This window comes from Bufo bufo, chromosome 6 (genome assembly GCF_905171765.1).
Source record: "Bufo bufo chromosome 6, aBufBuf1.1, whole genome shotgun sequence".
Lineage (NCBI taxonomy): Eukaryota > Metazoa > Chordata > Amphibia > Anura > Bufonidae > Bufo > Bufo bufo.
The window spans coordinates 26,284,102-26,303,742 of record NC_053394.1 but is presented as its reverse complement, the minus strand read 5'-3'; the positions used below and the strand labels follow the sequence as shown (position 1 = coordinate 26,303,742).

Below are 19,641 nucleotides of genomic sequence, written 5' to 3'. Positions count from 1 at the left end.
CATTTTGCGCTATTTTGTCTGGTGAAATGACAAACACCATGACCTGACAGACCCCATTGTAGTCAGTCTGTCTGGCTCCGTTGTTCTCCGTCATATGAAAGGATTAGTCTTGGGCTTGCATTTTGTTTTTCCCGACAGAGATGTGAACAAAGCCTAATTTTTTCGAGAGACCCAGAGAGCAATTCACAGTTTTTGGGTTCTGCTTTACATGTTCCTTAGAAGACCAACGTATGGATGTCTAGGAGAGGAAATGGCTCATCACATACAACTTACATTCAAAAAGTTCATTGACCCATAGGGCTATATTTTTTTTTCATATTTAGTGCAGAAAGCTAAGCAGCTAGTAAACTTATGATGATTTGTGGCCAGAGGTGTAGCAGAGGGGCCCCTTTCCCCCATATGAGGAACTTTATAACAAACTTTAGAAGTCTTAGATGCAAATTTGTACACGCTTCACCATTTCCGTTGCTGTTGCACAGCATTTCAAAAATTTGCAGAGAGTTGGTGTAAGGCGGCAGTCTGAGCTGTAGAGGATCATCAGCATCCACTACACATGGGGTCTGCAAGTCACGTAACTTTGAGGACCTCTTCAAGAGAAATTGAAAAAGTTTTTGAAAATATTTCCAAAGTAGATCCATGTTCTGGCGATTGCTCCTACGGCCGCTACCAACACTGGTCTACTGGACCGTGCAGGTACAAAGAGGCAATTCTTAATGGACTAAAATATGACGTTGTATTTGATGTTGGGCAAAAAATGCTCCAGATGTCTGTTCTTCGAGCCTGGAGCGCCTTAGTTATGGTGAACACATGACCAGGACAGATGTGCTTTAGGTTCTTTTAGTATCCACGATATGTCCTCAAGATGTTTGTGCTTCATGCACCCAGTAAAATGCTGAAAACCTAGAACCCCATGTCGTGTCTTCGAAACTATCATTATACTATAGGCAACAACATATATAAATATATACATATATGTAAAATCCATAGGCATATCAGCACACTATCCCTGAATATAACTAGCATGGCAGCATCATGCTGGCAATTAGCGTATCTTCAGCACCTAGGTAACTTATGATGGGAGCTGTAGTCTCCTCACGGCTGGAGTTGCACAGGTTTTCTAACTCTCTGTCTTGCGGAGGAAATATTACAGCTGGACCAGTAGATCCTGTCAGCAATGTCCAGTCACAGTACAGTCCTTTTTTATTTTTTGGTTTGGTTCATAAAGAACAGTCATGACCTGTGTCTGTGCTGAAGTTTCCTACAAAGAACCCAACAATACCCCCGATACAATTATTTTACAATTTCTGGGTTTTCCATAACTTCCAATGATGACCACTGGATAAATGGAAGTGTAGACCTGCTAAGTCCAGTTGGAAGGGGGACACATATATAACAGTCATGTCTATAACCTATCCCCGGGGGTACGTGGAGTTTGAGGTTGGCGGCCGCAGATCTGACGCTGCTCACTTTATTTGGATACAGCAAATTCTCCAATTTGAGTTGCATCAGTTTCTTCAACAGGATAATTCAGATATGGTCCTTCCTCTTGCAAGGGCATCTTGATCTCCTTCAAAAGAGGGGAATCCGGACCTCCATGGACTGCTACAACCACAGCCACTGCAGAAGAAAGATATCTGCTGTGAATTCATACATAGAAGACTATAGACTAATCCTCCATTGGGGGGACAGTCACACAGAAAGGGCAGCTGATGAAGGGTTTCCTAGTACCATGGACTAAAATTATGCACTTCTTGCTGTTACCACTAGGGGGAGCTCAACACATGGATGTATTATTAAAATGAAATAACATTAAATTACAGGTACACTTTTCTGCCCTAGACCACCTCTATTGACCCCTTTACCAAGCCAAACCACCAGGAATATTTGGTGTTCCAACCTAGACCTCCAAGAAAAAAAAAAAAGTAACCCATAATAACTCTAGACAACCAGGACTAATGGATAAGATTAGTAACCCTTCATTACCCTAGACCACCGGGGATAATAAAATGCTCTAGACCACCCGGAGTATTACAGGAATACTATTACTAAAGGCTAAACCACCCTGTATAACAACAAATGATGTAATAGATGCAGACATTTGGGCACTTTTTCTTCTCCACCACGTTTGCTTACTCCTCTTTAAAAATCCTGTGAGGGTTGTGCTCAGCTCATTAGAAGCACAGCTCCCCTTCTCTCCAGGGCCCCCAACATTATCCTGAATCTTAAGGTCACTAAGGGTCTGTCGTAGCACTAGGCCGCCCTATCCTGGGATGGAAAGGGGTATATGACCCATGTCTGCCATAAACTGGAACCAAGAGTTGGAACCCAATATGATTTGGGGACTTGTTCCTGCATACATCTCAAGAACACGCATCTGCTCCAGTTCACCCATCTCGATGCTTCTCTTTATTGGCTGGTAGAACATAGTTAGCAACAATACCAAATTTGCTGGGATTGTCTTGAATTTTGGGAAATCATTCTGGCAAATTCATCTTAGTCCGGCTCAAAATATGACCAAGGTTTATGTAAGGCCCACCTAGAAGTGGTTGTTCTGGGCAGGTTTGTAGTGGACCCAGGGGCAAGGTTTAATTGCCGTGAATTTACCAAGATACATGTTGGTAAGTATGGAACAGTAGGTACACCACAGGGCATCATCCGACACGTGGGTGACCATGCTTTTATCTTTGGACAAGTAGACTCGAAAAACAAAAACTGCAAGCGGTAATCTACTCTACTTTAGATGAAGAGAATGAAGACAGCGTGGACATTGGTCACAAGTGGTTGGAGATGTAGTTACTAAGATACAGCTGGACTACATTCTATAATGCACAGGTAGGTGATGCTGTTGACTTACCCACAGTCTCCGGCTGAGGAGTCGTCTCTGAAGATCTCTATAAATTGAGAAGAAAATATTTCAGCACATTGAACAAACCTAATGAAGGTTCTTTGAGACATAAACACTTAAGGTCTATCCTGAGGAGACACCATCAATGTTTATGTTTGGAGAGGCCCTCCTAGAAGACCTTGGTCATGCTTCCTGCGCACATTATTCCTTATTAACACCATGTTCCCTAAAATTGTGTGGAGCAATGAATGATCGTACATTTTGGATAAATGTTAGATGAACCTGCAAATTACAGGTACCATCTCATGTGTATGGGGACCTCTCAACTCTCCATATACATCGAGTAGATGTTGGTGGAGATAAGGATCGGGCAGTTAGATTTCAACTTGCTTGTTCTTTTTTTTTTATATATACAGGACACATGTACGGTCAGCCAAGCAGAATACACATATGCATGAGAGTAGGCTGTGGAGCCGAACATGCTGTTGTCTGGCAGCTATCTTACGTGTATATCTGGCCTCCTGTTAGCCAGGCTCCATGCACATGGCTCTGCCATGTAATTAGAGGTCCCCACTTTAATATATATGCCGTAACCTGTTTGGTGGGCTCAAGGTATCAATGCAAAATCTATCACAAGACCCTCCATTCACCATGTGCCATCAATAATACCAGTGTCTTAGGTGTCAGAAGGACCAATAGATCTCCCCAGGGGTCAAGGCTTACTGTACACCCCCTATAGCTACACTCCTGGTCAAGCTCTATTAGGACCCTTCTGTAATTACCAGATGGGATGGATACCAACAAGCCATTAAATCTCCCTCATCATCACTAAAAGCTTTCATATCACCAAGGTCATAGTACACAATAATGTTATACATCATGGAGGACAGAATCTCACCCTGTTTTTTATCATGCGACCTGGAAAACAAAGAAAAAAAGAAAACGTGAGAAAATCCATGAAACATGGAAATACCAAAGCAGGAACATAACACTATAATACAACAGCTCAGAACATCCTACTTGCTAAAAGTCCCATTTTTGAGGATAGTCCCATGAACCAGAGAAAATGAACAATGTGCATGCTCCTAACTATGGATCTTGCCCATAATGCCAAATTTATACTCACAAGGTCTAGGCGACGCTTGAGTGGTGACCTAGGCAAATGCTGGAATACAGACAGGTCTTCCTAAGTTTTGGGGCCCTAGTGGAGGCCACCTGGCCCTTGAAAGCCCTTGCGGCTTAGAGGGTTAAGGAATAGATCAGAGATCCTTCTATTTTCAGAAAAGGCTTGCACTAGACCCATCAATGTGCACTTTGGGTGACATACAGTATGGCATGCATAAAAAGTTTTAATACTTTTTTTAAAAGTGGGCAAATGGAGGAGCTGTTTTAAGCACACAGGCAACGCCTTGTTGAGGAATGGGTTCCAGGAATGGGTTCTTCGTATATTCAGATGCAGGTATTCTCTAACAAAGGGAACAAAAGGTATAGGACGGCTCACCCTTTTAATGGTGATGTATAGGTGCTCCAATCTAGTGCGACACCCTACTCACCAGGTCAGTCAAATATATAAAAGTGAATGGGCACTCTGATAAATGGAGTCGCATATGGAAATAGATCAATATCGAGAATTTATTAATAACACACAATAATATGCCACATTGGTATATTGGTATTGACTATTAAAGGACCCTAACATATGTTAAAAAATATACAATAAGAAAAATATGTATATATAGAAAAAAATAAAAATTGTACAATCAATATAAAATCATATAAAATATGAGTGGTTGGTTCCTCCTATCGGATCCCAGACAGGAAGGAACCAGATGTTGGCACAATATGGAGGCTAAATCAAACAATCTCTATAAACATAACGGGCACAGTTAGCTCCGCAATATATGTATCCTGATAGGTTTCTATTGAAAAAGCCTCTGATGTAATGGGGCGGTTTGTAGGTAATATTCACAGATATGAGGTCAAAGTTCTAAAGTTCCTCAGAGATGAGTAAATGGTAATCCTACAATCGTACAAGCTTAGGTTTGCTTTTTGGAGAATAATAGTCCTTTCTTATTCCACAGTTATATGCGTGTATCGGTAATAGTATTCAACCGATTGGTGGACAATGACACTTTCAGATAGAACGTTGTTCTGAATAGATTACACAGCAGAAGGTGATTGTTAAGGCAGTTTAGTAAGCTCTCAGTGTGAGCAGATAGTACTCACGTTTAGCAGCCTCAGTTCGTGGCGTCCCACGTGCTGTAATTGTATGATAAGCTTACCTACTATTTCATCTAATGTAAAAGATCTTTCTTTGGTTGTATACCGGATCTTTAATCTTCTGCTGGATTATAGCTGTGTCGAGCTGTTACACACGCGATCCCGATATTTCCACTGGTTGTACAATCAGTGGGATTCCTTTAGCGTCCCACGTGTCTCAAAGTCTATAGAGCCCCAGTGTTTAATGGTGAGGCGGCTGTGTGCCGATTCCTTTCAGAATGGCAAAATCGGGATTCCGCTAGTGGGTACCTTTGGTGAAGCGCTTCACTTGTGGACCATCCGATCGGTGTTGTCCGACATATGACCTGCTGTTTTAATCCAATGACCGAGTGTTACCGCCAGACGCGTTTCGGGGACTATTCTTGTCTCCTTCCTCAGTGTTATTAATAAATTCTCGATATTGATCTATTTCCATATGTGACTCCATTTATCAGAGTGCCCATTCACTTTTATATATTCTCTAACAAAGAGTAGGGTGTTCATGCTGTTCTCATATGCAACTCTCTACCCATAGAAATAAATGTGATCTGATGACGATGTCATAAAAAGGTATCCAAAATTACCTAACCCTAACGAGAAAAGTTCCCTCAGGTAAATTGAATAGGACTGAAATAAAATAAAAATAAAAGAAGCCCAGACTAAAGAGATATATAAAACAATATACGCACCAAACCTCTTCAACAGTGATGTTTTAACACATAGGATGAGCACAACAGCAGTCACCAAGAAAAGAGCCACACCAATGATGATCCAGATGATCCTCATATCTGCAAAGAAATGCATTCTTTAAAGTGAATCTGTTAACTCTTCTTTTTTTTTTTTTGGGGGGGGGGGGGGTGTTACAGATTTTATTGTACTTTGAATAAAATGCTGTTTTTAATGCTATCATTTGAGTCCTGCATCATCTGTCCCCTCATAGAGAAACCTGTGAGTCCTGCTTCCCCCACTCCCTCATACAGTAAGCCTGTCAGTCCTGCTTCCTCCACCCATTTACAGAGAAATACTGTGAGTCCTTCTTCCTCTGCCTGCTCAAAGAGGAAGTCTGTGAGTCCTGCATCTTCCACCCCCCCCCCCCATAGAGAAAGTCTGAGTCCTGCATCCTTCACCTCTTCATAGAGAAATCCTGAGTCCTGCATCCTTCACCTCTTCATAGAGAAAGCCTGTGAGTCCTGCATCCTCCACCTCCTCATAGAGAAATCCTGTGAGTCCTGCATCCTCCACCCAAACATAGAGAAATCCTGAGTCCTGCATCCTCCACCCCCTTATAGAGAAATCCTGTGAGTCCTGCATCCTCCATCTGTGAAACCTGCTTGCCTCCTCAAACACTGTAACTGTCAGCTTTTCGTTATGTGTTTGTATTCAAGGAGAGCTGTAAATCACTTTATAAAGGCAGAGAAAGGAGGACTCACAGGCTTTTTCTATGAGGGAAGTTCAGAATGCAAACTACAGGCTTTCTCTATAAAGGGGCGGAGGGTGCAGGACTCACAGGCTTTCTCTATAAGGGGGTGGAGGATGCAGGACTCACAAGCTTTGTCTATGAGGGGTGGAGGATGCAGGACTCACAGGCTTTCTCTATGAGGGGGCAGAGGGTGCAGGACTCACAAGCATTGTCTATGAGGGGTGGAGGATGCAGGACTCACAGGCTTTCTCTATGAGGGGGCAGAGGGTGCAGGACTCACAAGCTTTGTCTATGAGGGGTGGAGGATGCAGGACTCACAGGCTTTCTCTATGAGGGGGCAGAGGGTGCAGGACTCACAAGCTTTGTCTATGAGGGGTGGAGGATGCAGGACTCACAGGCTTTCTCTATGAGGGGGCAGAGGGTGCAGGACTCACAAGCTTTCTCTATAAGGGGGCAGAGGGTGCAGGACTCACAGGCTTTCTCTAGGAGGGGGTTGAGTATGCAGGACTCACACACTTTGTCTATGAGGGGTGGAGGATGCAGGACTCACAGGCTTTCTCTATGAGGGGGTGGAGGATGCAGGACTCACAGGCTTTCTCTATGAGGGGGTGGAGGATGCAGGACTCACAGGCTTTCTCTATAAGGGGGTGGAGTATGCATGACTCACAGGCTTTCTCTATAAGGGGGCGGAGGGTGCAGGACTCACAGGTTTTCTCTATGAGGGGGTGGAGGATGCAGGACTCACAGGCTTTCTCTATAAGGGGGCAGAGGGTGCAGGACTCACAGGCTTTCTCTACGAGGGGGTGGAGGATGCAGGACTCACAAGCTTTCTCTATGAGGGGGTGGAGTATGCAGGACTCACAAGCTTTGTCTATGAGGGGTGGAGGATGCAGGACTCACAGGCTTTCTCTATGAGGGGGTGGAGGATGCAGGACTCACAAGCTTTCTCTATGAGGGGGTGGAGGATGCAGGACTCACAAGCTTTCTCTATGAGGGGGCGGAGTATGCAGGACTCACAGGCTTTCTCTATAAGGGGGCAGAGGGTGCAGGACTCACAGGCTTTCTCTATAAGGGGGCAGAGGGTGCAGGACTCACAGATTTTCTCTATGAGGGGGTGGAGTATGCAGGACTCACAGGCTTTCTCTATAAGGGGGCAGAGGGTGCAGGACTCACAAGCTTTCTCTATAAGGGGGCAGAGGGTGCAGGACCCACAGGCTTTCTCTATGAGGGGGTGGAGGATGCAGGACTCACAGGCTTTCTCTATAAGGGGGCAGAGGGTGCAGGACTCACAGGCTTTCTCTATGAGGGGGCAGAGGGTGCAGGACTCACAAGCTTTGTCTATGAGGGGTGGAGGATGCAGGACTCACAGGCTTTCTCTATGAGGGGGTGGAGGATGCAGGACTCACAGGCTTTCTCTATAAGGGGGCAGAGGGTGCAGGACCCACAGGCTTTCTCTATGAGGGGGCAGAGGGTGCAGGACTCACAAGCTTTGTCTATGAGGGGTGGAGGATGCAGGATTAACAGGCTTTCTCTATAAGAGGGTGGAGGATGCAGGACTCACAGGATTTGTCTATAAATGAGTAGTTGGAGGACATCTCACAGGGTTTCTCTATGAGTGGGTAGTAGAAGCATGCCTCAGAGGCATCCTTTGTGAGTCCTGGCAGCTGTTACACTTTGCACAAGCTGAAATACTAGGTATATCCTACAAAATTAAACAATGAAGAGGACACGGCACTTGCTGAAATGTCATGGGCCCTTCAGTCAGTTGGTCAGAAGTCAAACCTTCACCAATAAAGTACAGAATTGATAGCTTTTCCTAAAGAGAAAACTCGTTTGAACACAGAAAATGAAGCCCAGAACTTTCAATTGTGGAAAAAAAACACAAAATGCTAGAAAGACACATAAATCATAACAAAACATTTTCCAGACAGACACCCTGTTCCATTGTTAAACACAGTAAAAATACACTGCGTGCAGAATTATTAGGCAAATGAGTATTTTGACCACATCATCCTCTTTATGCATGTTGTCTTACTCCAAGCTGTATAGGCTCGAAAGCCTACTACCAATTAAGCATATTAGGTGATGTGCATCTCTGTAATGAGAAGGGGTGTGGTCTAATGACATCAACACCCTATATTAGGTGTGCATAATTATTAGGCAACTTCCTTTCCTTTGGCAAAATGGGTCAAAAGAAGGACTTGACAGGCTCAGAAAAGTCAAAAATAGTTAGATATCTTGCAGAGGGATGCAGCACTCTTAAAATTGCAAAGCTTCTGAAGCGTGATCATCGAACAATCAAGCGTTTCATTCAAAATAGTCAACAGGGTCGCAAGAAGCGTGTGGAAAAACCAAGGCGCAAAATAACTGTCCATGAACTGAGAAAAGTCAAGCGTGCAGCTGCCAAGATGCCACTTGCCACCAGTTTGGCCATATTTCAGAGCTGCAACATCACTGGAGTGCCCAAAAGCACAAGGTGTGCAATACTCAGAGACATGGCCAAGGTAAGAAAGGCTGAAAGACGACCACCACTGAACAAGACACACAAGCTGAAACGTCAAGACTGGGCCAAGAAATATCTCAAGACTGATTTTTCTAAGGTTTTATGGACTGATGAAATGAGAGTGAGTCTTGATGGGCCAGATGGATGGGCCCGTGGCTGGATTGGTAAAGGGCAGAGAGCTCCAGTCCGACTCAGACGCCAGCAAGGTGGAGGTGGAGTACTGGTTTGGGCTGGTATCATCAAAGATGAGCTTGTGGGGCCTTTTCGGGTTGAGGATGGAGTCAAGCTCAACTCCCAGTCCTACTGCCAGTTTCTGGAAGACACCTTCTTCAAGTAGTGGTACAGGAAGAAGTCTGCATCTTTCAAGAAAAACATGATTTTCATGCAGGACAATGCTCCATCACATGCGTCCAAGTACTCCACAGCGTGGCTGGCAAGAAAGGGTATAAAAGAAGAAAATCTAATGACATGGCCTCCTTGTTCACCTGATCTGAACCCCATTGAGAACCTGTGGTCCATCATCAAATGTGAGATTTACAAGGAGGGAAAACAGTACACCTCTCTGAACAGTGTCTGGGAGGCTGTGGTTGCTGCTGCACGCAATGTTGATGGTGAACAGATCAAAACACTGACAGAATCCATGGATGGCAGGCTTTTGAGTGTCCTTGCAAAGAAAGGTGGCTATATTGGTCACTGATTTGTTTTTGTTTTGTTTTTGAATGTCAGAAATGTATATTTGTGAATGTTGAGATGTTATATTGGTTTCACTGGTAAAAATAAATAATTGAAATGGGTATATATTTGTTTTTTGTTAAGTTGCCTAATAATTATGCACAGTAATAGTCACCTGCACACACAGATATCCCCCTAAAATAGCTAAAACTAAAAACAAACTAAAAACTACTTCCAAAAATATTCAGCTTTGATATTAATGAGTTTTTTGGGTTCATTGAGAACATGGTTGTTGTTCAATAATAAAATGAATCCTCAAAAATACAACTTGCCTAATAATTCTGCACTCCCTGTAAAACACATTAATATCAATTAAATTCATTTTGCTAAGAAGGCCACAAGATGGGCCTGTATCACACAGCTTCATCCAGTGCTTCGACTTTTTTTTTTTTTATAAAAGAAAGATAAAATCAGGAACATATGAATTAATAGGAACTAAAAATCGCTAAGCCCACTTAAACTTCTTTTGTCCCAGGATGCCACTAGAGGGTGCTGCACCATAAAGGTTCCTTAATACAAGCCGCCAACGAAAAACTTAAATCTGTGAAGATAAAAGCTTGTTTTTGGTAAGGACTTGTTTACTTTGGACAACCACATGCACACCAGGGACAAAATACTATCAGCATGGAGTGTGGGAAGAATCTGGAGGAAGCCCACCCAAACGAGGGGGGAAGCCCAGTGCTTCAAGGAGACAATGCAAACCACTGAGCCGCTCTCTGTAATTTTCCTTCTGGAAATAATGCCAAGGCAGAAACCGGTGCTAGATTTATAGAAAATGGGAAAGTAGGGGTTGTGCCTGTCTCCCCTTTAGGCAACTTGTCTCATAATGTCACCCAAATAGCACCGCCAAATAGTGACAAAGACAATACTGCTATATGCAGCACACATAATACCACCATACAGTGGCCAAATAATTTACAGAATAATACTCCCGTAAAGAGCCTATATAACACTGCTATATAGTTCCCACATAATACTGCAATTCAATTCCCATATAATACCGCTCAAGCACACTAGGTAGTTTTAGTTTACTCCAATGATGCCCCTTAAAAAAAGAGTCCTGGGCAACTGCTCATTTTGTCACCCTTTTTAAACTGGTCCCAATATCCTCATAAAGAGGACCTTTCACTGGTCCTGACGTTACAATATTTGTATCTGGCTGTGTAGGGCTTTATTAGTCGATGTCAGGGCACCTTTTTTTTTTTTTTTTCAGATAGTCTTCTCCGTTCCCTCGCTGTGCCCCTTGTTCTCTTTTGCCGCCCTGTATGCTAATTAGTAGCATCGGTACAAGAGGAGGGGACTGCCGGGTTTCTCAAGGGGTGTCTCCTTCTCCCTGGCTGTGAAGCTCTCTGTTGCAGGGAAAAGGAGACACCCCTTGAGAAACCCGGCAGTCCCCTCCTCTTGTACCGATGCTACTAATTAGCATACAGGACGGCAAAATTGAATGGGGGGCACAGCGGGGGAACGGAGCAGTGCATCTGCAAAAAAAGCACCCTGACATCTACTAATAAAGCCCTACACTGCCAGATACTAATATTGTAACCTCAGGACCACAGTCAGTATTTTGTACCAGTATTTGATCAGTATTTGTAAGCCAAAAGCAGGAGTGGGTCCAAAACACAGATGAGATGCAAATATTTTCATTACATTTTATCTCTGTTTTTGGCTTACTATTACTAGTAATTACTGATACAATATACTGGTTTATTACTCTTGGTCAGAAAGATAAGAAACATAGAAACATAGAAACATAGAATGTGTCGGCAGATAAGAACCATTTGGCCCATCTAGTCTGCCCAATATACTGAATACTATGGATAGCCCCAGGCCCTATCTTATATGAAGGATGGCCTTATGCCTATCCCATGCAAAGAAGAGTCTGATAAGTGGGGGGATGACCTCTGGTACCAGCAATATTATCACCAAGAGAGGTGAAAATTTTCAATATTACAAAGTACTCACCTGGTGGACTTTCAGTCGGTTCGGGCACTTTTAAGACAGGAGGCTCATCGGGAGTACAGATCTGACATACGCCCACTGCATCATGCTGGATACAGGAATACCCATCTGGACAGCCACAGACTGTGGCCTTGTTGGCCGAGCATGGCTCTCTCTCTACTAGGTGCTGGCCTGCAGGAGAGGAGGATTGGAGGAGTTATTCGGGGATAACTAAAGCACTGGCGCGGGGAGAGGAGGAATACCTAACATAGTCTTCTGTAATTACAAGGATTAACTAGTCCTTCACATTATGGACTCGCTGGAAAACATGTTGAGAAGAAACACATTTTAATTAGAGGGATTGTCCTATGACAAAAATAGCTGTCTCATCAGTGGGGGTCCGATCACAACAGGGTCCCTGTGTTCCCCATGAATGGGGCGGCGGTCATGCATGGTGCTAGTACATACATCTTTAGGGGGCTGCCGGAGATGGTTCTTGTCTATATCCAGTGGACAACCCCTCTGAAGGGAACACTTTGGTATCATGTACTAATATTGCACTTAGGTGCACATGGGTGCTCCTAGTGCATGGAAACCCCCACCTGAGAAGCTTAGTTAAAGAGGTTGTCCAACACTTTCGTAAACTTTGGAGGGGAGCAGCCAGGCTTGAGAAGATAGGTCAATCTACATTCTGTGCGTATCCGAAGCGGACGTCAATCTGAATTTCAGGAAAAATTCGATCAGTCACGAAGCCGAATTTCCTCAAGCTTCGTAAGAACGAATCAATGGTGGCTGACAAAAAAAAATTATACTCACCTCATCCACCATCAGTGATGATGTCACCGCGCGCCCCCATCGAATTTCTCGTCAAAGTTCGTTAAAGCAGCCGTTTTCATGACCAGTCAGCCAATCACATGCGTTCATGCACTGGTGACTACTGAGGTCAGTAATTGGCTGAGCGTTCACGAGAATAATGAATGTGACATCATCACTTCTGGTCAGAGGCCCTGGGGACCTGACCCGCAGTGCTCGTCTGTAGCAGGTGAGTTCAGCTTCTTGACCTGGCTGCTCCCCTGTACATTTTGAAAAAGTGTCAGACAACCCCTTTAGGGGCAAAATTATTTCTGCTGCCAGTAGGGGATGCTCACAGCAGGTCAGTTTATTATAGGGTCCAATAAGGGTGTATGCAGTGAGCTCCCTCTTGTGGTGTAGGTGTACATGTTTCTGCTCTAAACCATCTCCCTTAGGCATCATGCACACGACTGTAGTTTTGGTCTGCATCCACTTTTTTACAGATTGGATGCGGACCCATTCATTTACAATGGGGCCGCAAAAGATGTAGGCAGCACTCCGTGTGTTGTCCGTATCCCTATGTTCGTTCAGCGGCCCCACAAAAAATAGAACATGTCCTATTCTTGTCCATTTTGCGGACAAGAATAGGCATCTCTAACAGAGGTTAGGAAGTAGCGATATGCAAAATGCGGAAAGCACACGGGCAGAATCTATGTTTTGCGGACCCCACAAAAACGGATACAGTCATGGGCAGGAGGCCTTAAAGTGACCCTTCAGTTCAAGAAGAAAAAAACATTAACTGGGGAACACTTACCTGGTGCAGATCCATCAATTCCCAGGCTCCTCTTCTGCCATCCAAGATGGCCGCACCACTTCTCAGACTGCCTGATGCACACTGCACATTTGGTAGTCCAAGACACTTCCTGCTGTCCTCGGTGTGGCCAGCACTGTTCATGTGAGCAGTGCTGACCAATCCAAGAGTAGGACTGGACAAGCAGGAGGTGCTTGGACCAATGTTTCACAGAGTGTATCAGGTAGTCTGAGAAGTGGTGCGGCCATCGTGGGTGGCAGAAGAGAATCGGATCACCATGTAAGTATCCTGTTCGTTGCTACGTTCTTGAACTGGAGAGTTCTTTTGACCCCAGTACCACTCCAAACCCTAGATATAATCAGTATTCACCAGGGTTACCAATCATTGGTAAATTTTGGGACAGTCTATATGATGATTTGTCATCTTCTCTGTTTCTCTGTAGGCACCAGTTGGGTTGGAATCCCCCAACTTATGTACATCAAAACATTGCCTCATTTTGGGCTATTTTTCGAACTTTTGGTGCCAAGACATGGTACAAATTTGCAATTGCTACTGTCGAGATTGTCAGTTTGGGGGAAAGTGCTGCAGTGTATTGATAAATGTGGTTCATGTAGTCCACAGTAAGTTCACCCATAGGTGAAGATGGACTGAGAATTACCCAGTTCACAAGGGCATAAGTCATGAACACCCTGATTACAAAACTGACTCCCCCACTCTCCTTTTTGAGGACAAGTCTAGTGGCAACCCACCATAACATGGTCATGTTCCCATCCCTAGAGATGAAAGTTCACTGTATGCAACATCAATATGGTCTTCAACCTTGAATCTTAGCATTTGGTTGGCAGGTTTGCTGTGACCCTAAAAAAAGGCACCATGTATCATTATAGGGAGTCAGAGCTGGTATTTTCTACTACAGATCTATGTGCTTTACACATCCCTAGAGTTTAATGGGAAAATGTTGGCAACCAGGAACCACCACTAGAGGGAGCTCCTTGCATATCGATTTCTACAATGCTCTGAAACCCCATAAAGATATATAGTGTGTAGCTTGGCTGACAATTCTCCAAGGCCCGAGTGTGCCCCTGGTTAGAGCATTTCTTACTGCAAGGATAGCATATTCTGCAGGAAGAGGCATAGTTCCAGTTTGTCAAGTAGGTCCTATTGCCACACGGCAGGCAGACAGTTTCTGTCGAGATTGTACATTTCTCTTTCCGATATTGACCTGTGGAAAAAAATAGGAGACAATACTTTCAACATGGAAGAGGTTAAAAAAAACATACCAGTCATAAGTAAATAATTCTTCAAAGTGTGTGTGTGTGGGGGGGCGGGGGGTATCAATATTTTCAAAATAGGAATCATAGTGCAAATTGCATCAAATTTATCAACATTTGGTGCATGAAGTATCGCACTGCTCCTAGACATGTTCAACACCTTTCCTTGTTCCATCTGGCGCTCGTACAGTACTTAAAGGGGTTGTCCTTCATTTTACTGACTAGGGCAGAGCTAAATCCCGCCCATCAGTGCCGGTGACGTCACCAGGGTTCCTGGCAGCCCCATGGAGAGCCCCGGTACGTCACCAGATCTCTAAAAAATGCCTTAGCCCTGCGCGATTTAGCATGAACTGCTCCGATGCTCAAGTCAGGGGGGCTGCCGGGGTGGAAATGGAGGTATGTTCGGGTTCAGCTCTGAACCCGGACAACCCCTTTAATACGTGTGAAACTAGCCTAACACAGCTCAGCACTCTCTTCCATTATGTGTTATACTATAGTAACACAGCTCAGCACTCTCTTCCATTATCTGTTATACTATAGTAACACAGCTCAGCACTCTCTTCCATTATCTGTTATGCTATAGTAACACAGCTCAGCACTCTCTTCCATTATCTGTTATAGTATGGTAACACAGCACAGCGCTCCCTTCCGTTATACTATGGTAACACAGCACAGCACTCTCTTCCATTATCTGTTATATTATGGTAACACAGCTCAGCACTCTCTTCCATTATCTGTTATACTATGGTAACACAGCTCAGTACTCCCTTCCATTATCTGTTATACTATGGTAACACCGCTCAGTACTCCCTTCAATTATCTGTTATACTATGGTAACACAGCTCAGTACTCCCTTCCATTATCTGTTATACTATGGTAACACATCACAGCACTCCCTTCCATTATCTGTTATACTATGGTAACACAGCACAGCACTCCCTTCCGTTATCTGTTATACTATGGTAACACCGCTCAGTACTCTCTTCCGTTATCCTATGGTAACACAGCACAGCACTCTCTTTCATTATCTGTTATACTATGGTAACACCGCTCAGTACTCCCTTCCATTATCTGTTACACTATGGTAACACAGCACAGCACTATCTTCCAGTATCTTTTATACTATGGTAATAATGCTCAGTACTCCCTTCCATTATCTATTATACTATGGTAACACAGCCCAGCACTCTCTTCCATTATCTGTTATACTATGGTAACACAGCTCATTACTCCCTTCCGTTATCTGTTATACTATAGTAACACAGCTCAGTACTCCCTTCCATTATCTGTTATACTATGGTAGCACAGCACAGCGCTCTCTTCCATTATCTGTTATACTATGGTAACACCGCTCAGTACTCCCTTCCATTATCTGTTATACTATAGTAACACAGCTCAGCACTCCCTTCCATTATCTGTTATACTATGGTAACACCGCTCAGTACTCCCTTCCATTATCTGTTATACTATGGTAACACCGCTCAGTACTCCCTTCCATTATCTGTTATACTATGGTAACACCGCTCAGTACTCCCTTCAATTATCTGTTATACTATGGTAACACAGCTCAGTACTCCCTTCCATTATCTGTTATACTATGGTAACACATCACAGCACTCCCTTCCATTATCTGTTATACTATGGTAACACAGCACAGCACTCCCTTCCGTTATCTGTTATACTATGGTAACACCGCTCAGTACTCTCTTCCGTTATCCTATGGTAACACAGCACAGCACTCTCTTTCATTATCTGTTATACTATGGTAACACCGCTCAGTACTCCCTTCCATTATCTGTTACACTATGGTAACACAGCACAGCACTATCTTCCAGTATCTTTTATACTATGGTAATAATGCTCAGTACTCCCTTCCATTATCTATTATACTATGGTAACACAGCCCAGCACTCTCTTCCATTATCTGTTATACTATGGTAACACAGCTCATTACTCCCTTCCGTTATCTGTTATACTATAGTAACACAGCTCAGTACTCCCTTCCATTATCTGTTATACTATGGTAGCACAGCACAGCGCTCTCTTCCATTATCTGTTATACTATGGTAACACCGCTCAGTACTCCCTTCCATTATCTGTTATACTATAGTAACACAGCTCAGCACTCCCTTCCATTATCTGTTATACTATGGTAACACCGCTCAGTACTCCCTTCCATTATCTGTTATACTATAGTAACACAGCTCAGTACTCCCTTCCATTATCTGTTATACTATGGTAACACATCACAGCACTCCCTTCTATTATCTGTTATACTATGGTAACACAGCACAGCACTCCCTTCCGTCATCTGTTATACTATGGTAACACATCACAGCACTCCCTTCCATTATCTGTTATACTATGGTAACACAGCACAGCACTCCCTTCCATTATCTGTTATACTATAGTAACACAGCACAGCACTCTCTTCCATTATCTGTTATACTATGGTAACACCGCTCAGTACTCCCTTCCATTATCTGCTATACTATAGTAACACAGCTCAGCACTCTCTTCCATTATCTGTTATACTATGGTAACACAGCGCAGCGCTCCCTTCCGTTATCTGTTATACTATGGTAACACAGCTCAGCACTCTCTTCCATTTTCTGTCATACTATGGTAACACAGCTCAGGACTCCCTTCTGTTATACTATGGTAACACAACACTGTCCTCCCTTCCATTATCTGTTACACTATGGTAACACCGCTTAGTACTCCCTTCCATTATCTGTTATACTATAGTAACACCGCTTAGTACTCCCTTCCATTATCTGTTATACTATGGTAACACAACTCAGCACTCTCTTCCATTATGTGTTATACTATGGTAACACAACTCAGCACTCTCTTCCATTATCTGTTATACTATGGTAACACAGCACAGCACTCTCTTCCATTATCTGTTATACTATGGTAACACAGCACAGCACTCTCTTCCATTATCTGTTATACTATGGTAACACCGCTCAGTACTCCCTTCCTTTATACTATGGTAACACAGCACAGCACTCTCTTCCATTACCTGTTATACTATAGTAACACCGCTCAGTACTCCCTTCCATTATCTGTTATACTATAGTAACACAGCTCAGTACTCCCTTCCATTATCTGTTATACTATGGTAACACAGCACAGCACTCCCTTCCATTATCTGTTATACTATAGTAACACAGCTCAGGACTCCCTTCCGTTATACTATGGTAACACAACACTGTCCTCCCTTCCATTATCTGTTACACTAAGGTAACACCGCTCAGTACTCCCTTCCATTATCTGTTATACTATAGTAACACCGCTTAGTACTCCCTTCCATTATCTGTTATACTATGGTAACACATCACAGCGCTCCCTTTCATTATCTGTTATACTATGGTAACACAGCACAGCACTCTCTTCCATTATCTGTTATACTATGGTAACACAGCACAGCGCTCCCTTCCATTATCTGTTATACTATGGTAACACAGCACAGCACTCCCTTCCAGTATCTGTTATACTATGGTAACACAGCTCAGTACTCTCTTCCAGTATCTGTTATACTATGGTAACACAGCACAGCACTCTCTTCCATTATCTGTTATACTATGGTGACACAGCACAGCGCTCCCTTTCATTATCTGTTATACTATGGTAACACAGCTCAGCACTCCCTTCCAGTATCTGTTATACTATGGTAACACAGCACAGCACTCTCTTCCAGTATCTTTTATACTATGGTAACACAGCTCAGCACTCTCTTCCATTATCTGTTATAGCATCTGAAAATTTCTGTTCTCTTTCTTTTAAGGGTAGTCTCTCTGTTCATTTGCTTCTCTGGCAGCTTTTCAGTCTCAGGGATGATGGTTCCCTGGACTAGGCCTAGTTATGAGCAGCTCACACATGCATGTCCTTCCTTTAGGCCTGATGACCGAAACCTCCTAACCAGGGGAGTGGGGCCAGCCCATCTAACTATTTCCTTTCTTTATATCGCCTTTTGGGATTCACTGTGCACAAACATCATGTCAGTAAAGATATGATGAACCTTAGTATTACCTCTTTAGCAGTTAATTGCAATATTAACCTTTTAGCAGTGATTCACTGGGTCACTGCACATGTAAGTGTCTATTCACACACAGCACTACTGGTTGTCACTCCATTTAATGGACTTCTTAGGATCCTTAGCCTAGGCCATCAATATCTGATCAGTGGGACTTTGACTCCACTACTAATGATAACTGCTCACTTCTGCCCTTCAATATTAATCCAAACTCAGTGCTGCGTACACAGTTGTGGCTGTGCCAGGTACTACAGCTCAGACCCATTCACACCACATAGGTGCCACAAAACGTCCAGTACTGTGTCTGGTAAATGGTCAAATGATACATGGTACTTGCTGGATTGACTTGCCTCTTTCACGCAACTGATTCCCTGCCAATCATATATTGATGACCTAGTCCTAAAGCCAGACAATCCTTTTTACAGTCTTGGTTCTATTTAAATAAATGTGGCTGAGCCGCAATACCAAAAACAGCCAGGAGTGGCACTGTTTATGGGAAAAAAACTATGATCTTTCATGTCTGAAGCTCTGATTTTTACAACGTTCCTCTTGACTGGTCAGTGCCCGGTAGCAGACTGGTAACGGCAGAGATCACACCTACAACAGCTGCGGCCCCTCCATTGTTTACACACAGGAGATTGTTAAAAACGAAATGAACATTATTAACTCCTTAATAACATGGCTTAATATGGCTTTGAGGATGCAGTAGATTTTTCAGTTTTTGCCTCAATATGTTAAAACCTTTTTTATTTTACCTTGCCCATGCTGTCCTGTTTCTTTTTTGCTTGTTCAGATATACTTTTTATATACTGTTTTGGTACATAAAATGCTGTTTTTTATTCATTCATTTTTTTGAGCAGAATATGTAAAAAAATTAATTTCCAACATAACATCCTGTTTTTTTTGTTTTTTTTTAGTTATCAGAACATTTTAAGTGATATTTTACATTGATAGTGCCTTAATAGAATAAATATTGTATGCTTTTTGTATGTTTTATTGCTTTTGTTTAATAAAAACTTTTTATTTCT

The 19,641-nt window shown here is 43.2% G+C and overlaps 1 protein-coding gene and 2 long non-coding RNA genes across 3 annotated transcripts in view; 1 reads left to right on the top strand and 2 right to left on the bottom strand.

Annotated features, from left to right (window-relative positions):
* The first annotated feature begins 372 nt into the window (after positions 1 to 372).
* Positions 373 to 13,880, top strand: LOC121003725. Its single transcript, XR_005779591.1, has 3 exons — positions 373 to 504; positions 10,434 to 10,437; positions 13,869 to 13,880. It is a non-coding gene; the product is annotated as an uncharacterized LOC121003725 (long non-coding RNA).
* The window catches only part of LTBR (lymphotoxin beta receptor), a 52,562-nt gene continuing 33,423 nt past the window's right edge, over positions 503 to 19,641 (bottom strand). Inside the window, exons 3-8 of the mRNA XM_040435595.1 lie at positions 14,403 to 14,522; positions 11,722 to 11,889; positions 5,794 to 5,892; positions 3,744 to 3,763; positions 2,855 to 2,891; positions 503 to 1,617 (exon numbers count right to left, since the gene is read on the bottom strand). Coding sequence (XP_040291529.1) covers positions 1,469 to 1,617; positions 2,855 to 2,891; positions 3,744 to 3,763; positions 5,794 to 5,892; positions 11,722 to 11,889; positions 14,403 to 14,522 — 593 coding nt within the window. The 3' untranslated portion in view covers positions 503 to 1,468. The remainder of the gene's footprint in view (positions 1,618 to 2,854; positions 2,892 to 3,743; positions 3,764 to 5,793; positions 5,893 to 11,721; positions 11,890 to 14,402; positions 14,523 to 19,641) is intronic.
* On the bottom strand, positions 14,971 to 17,219 carry LOC121003724. Its single transcript, XR_005779590.1, has 3 exons — positions 16,374 to 17,219; positions 15,650 to 16,244; positions 14,971 to 15,520 (listed from the first exon to the last, which is right to left on the bottom strand). It is a non-coding gene; the product is annotated as an uncharacterized LOC121003724 (long non-coding RNA).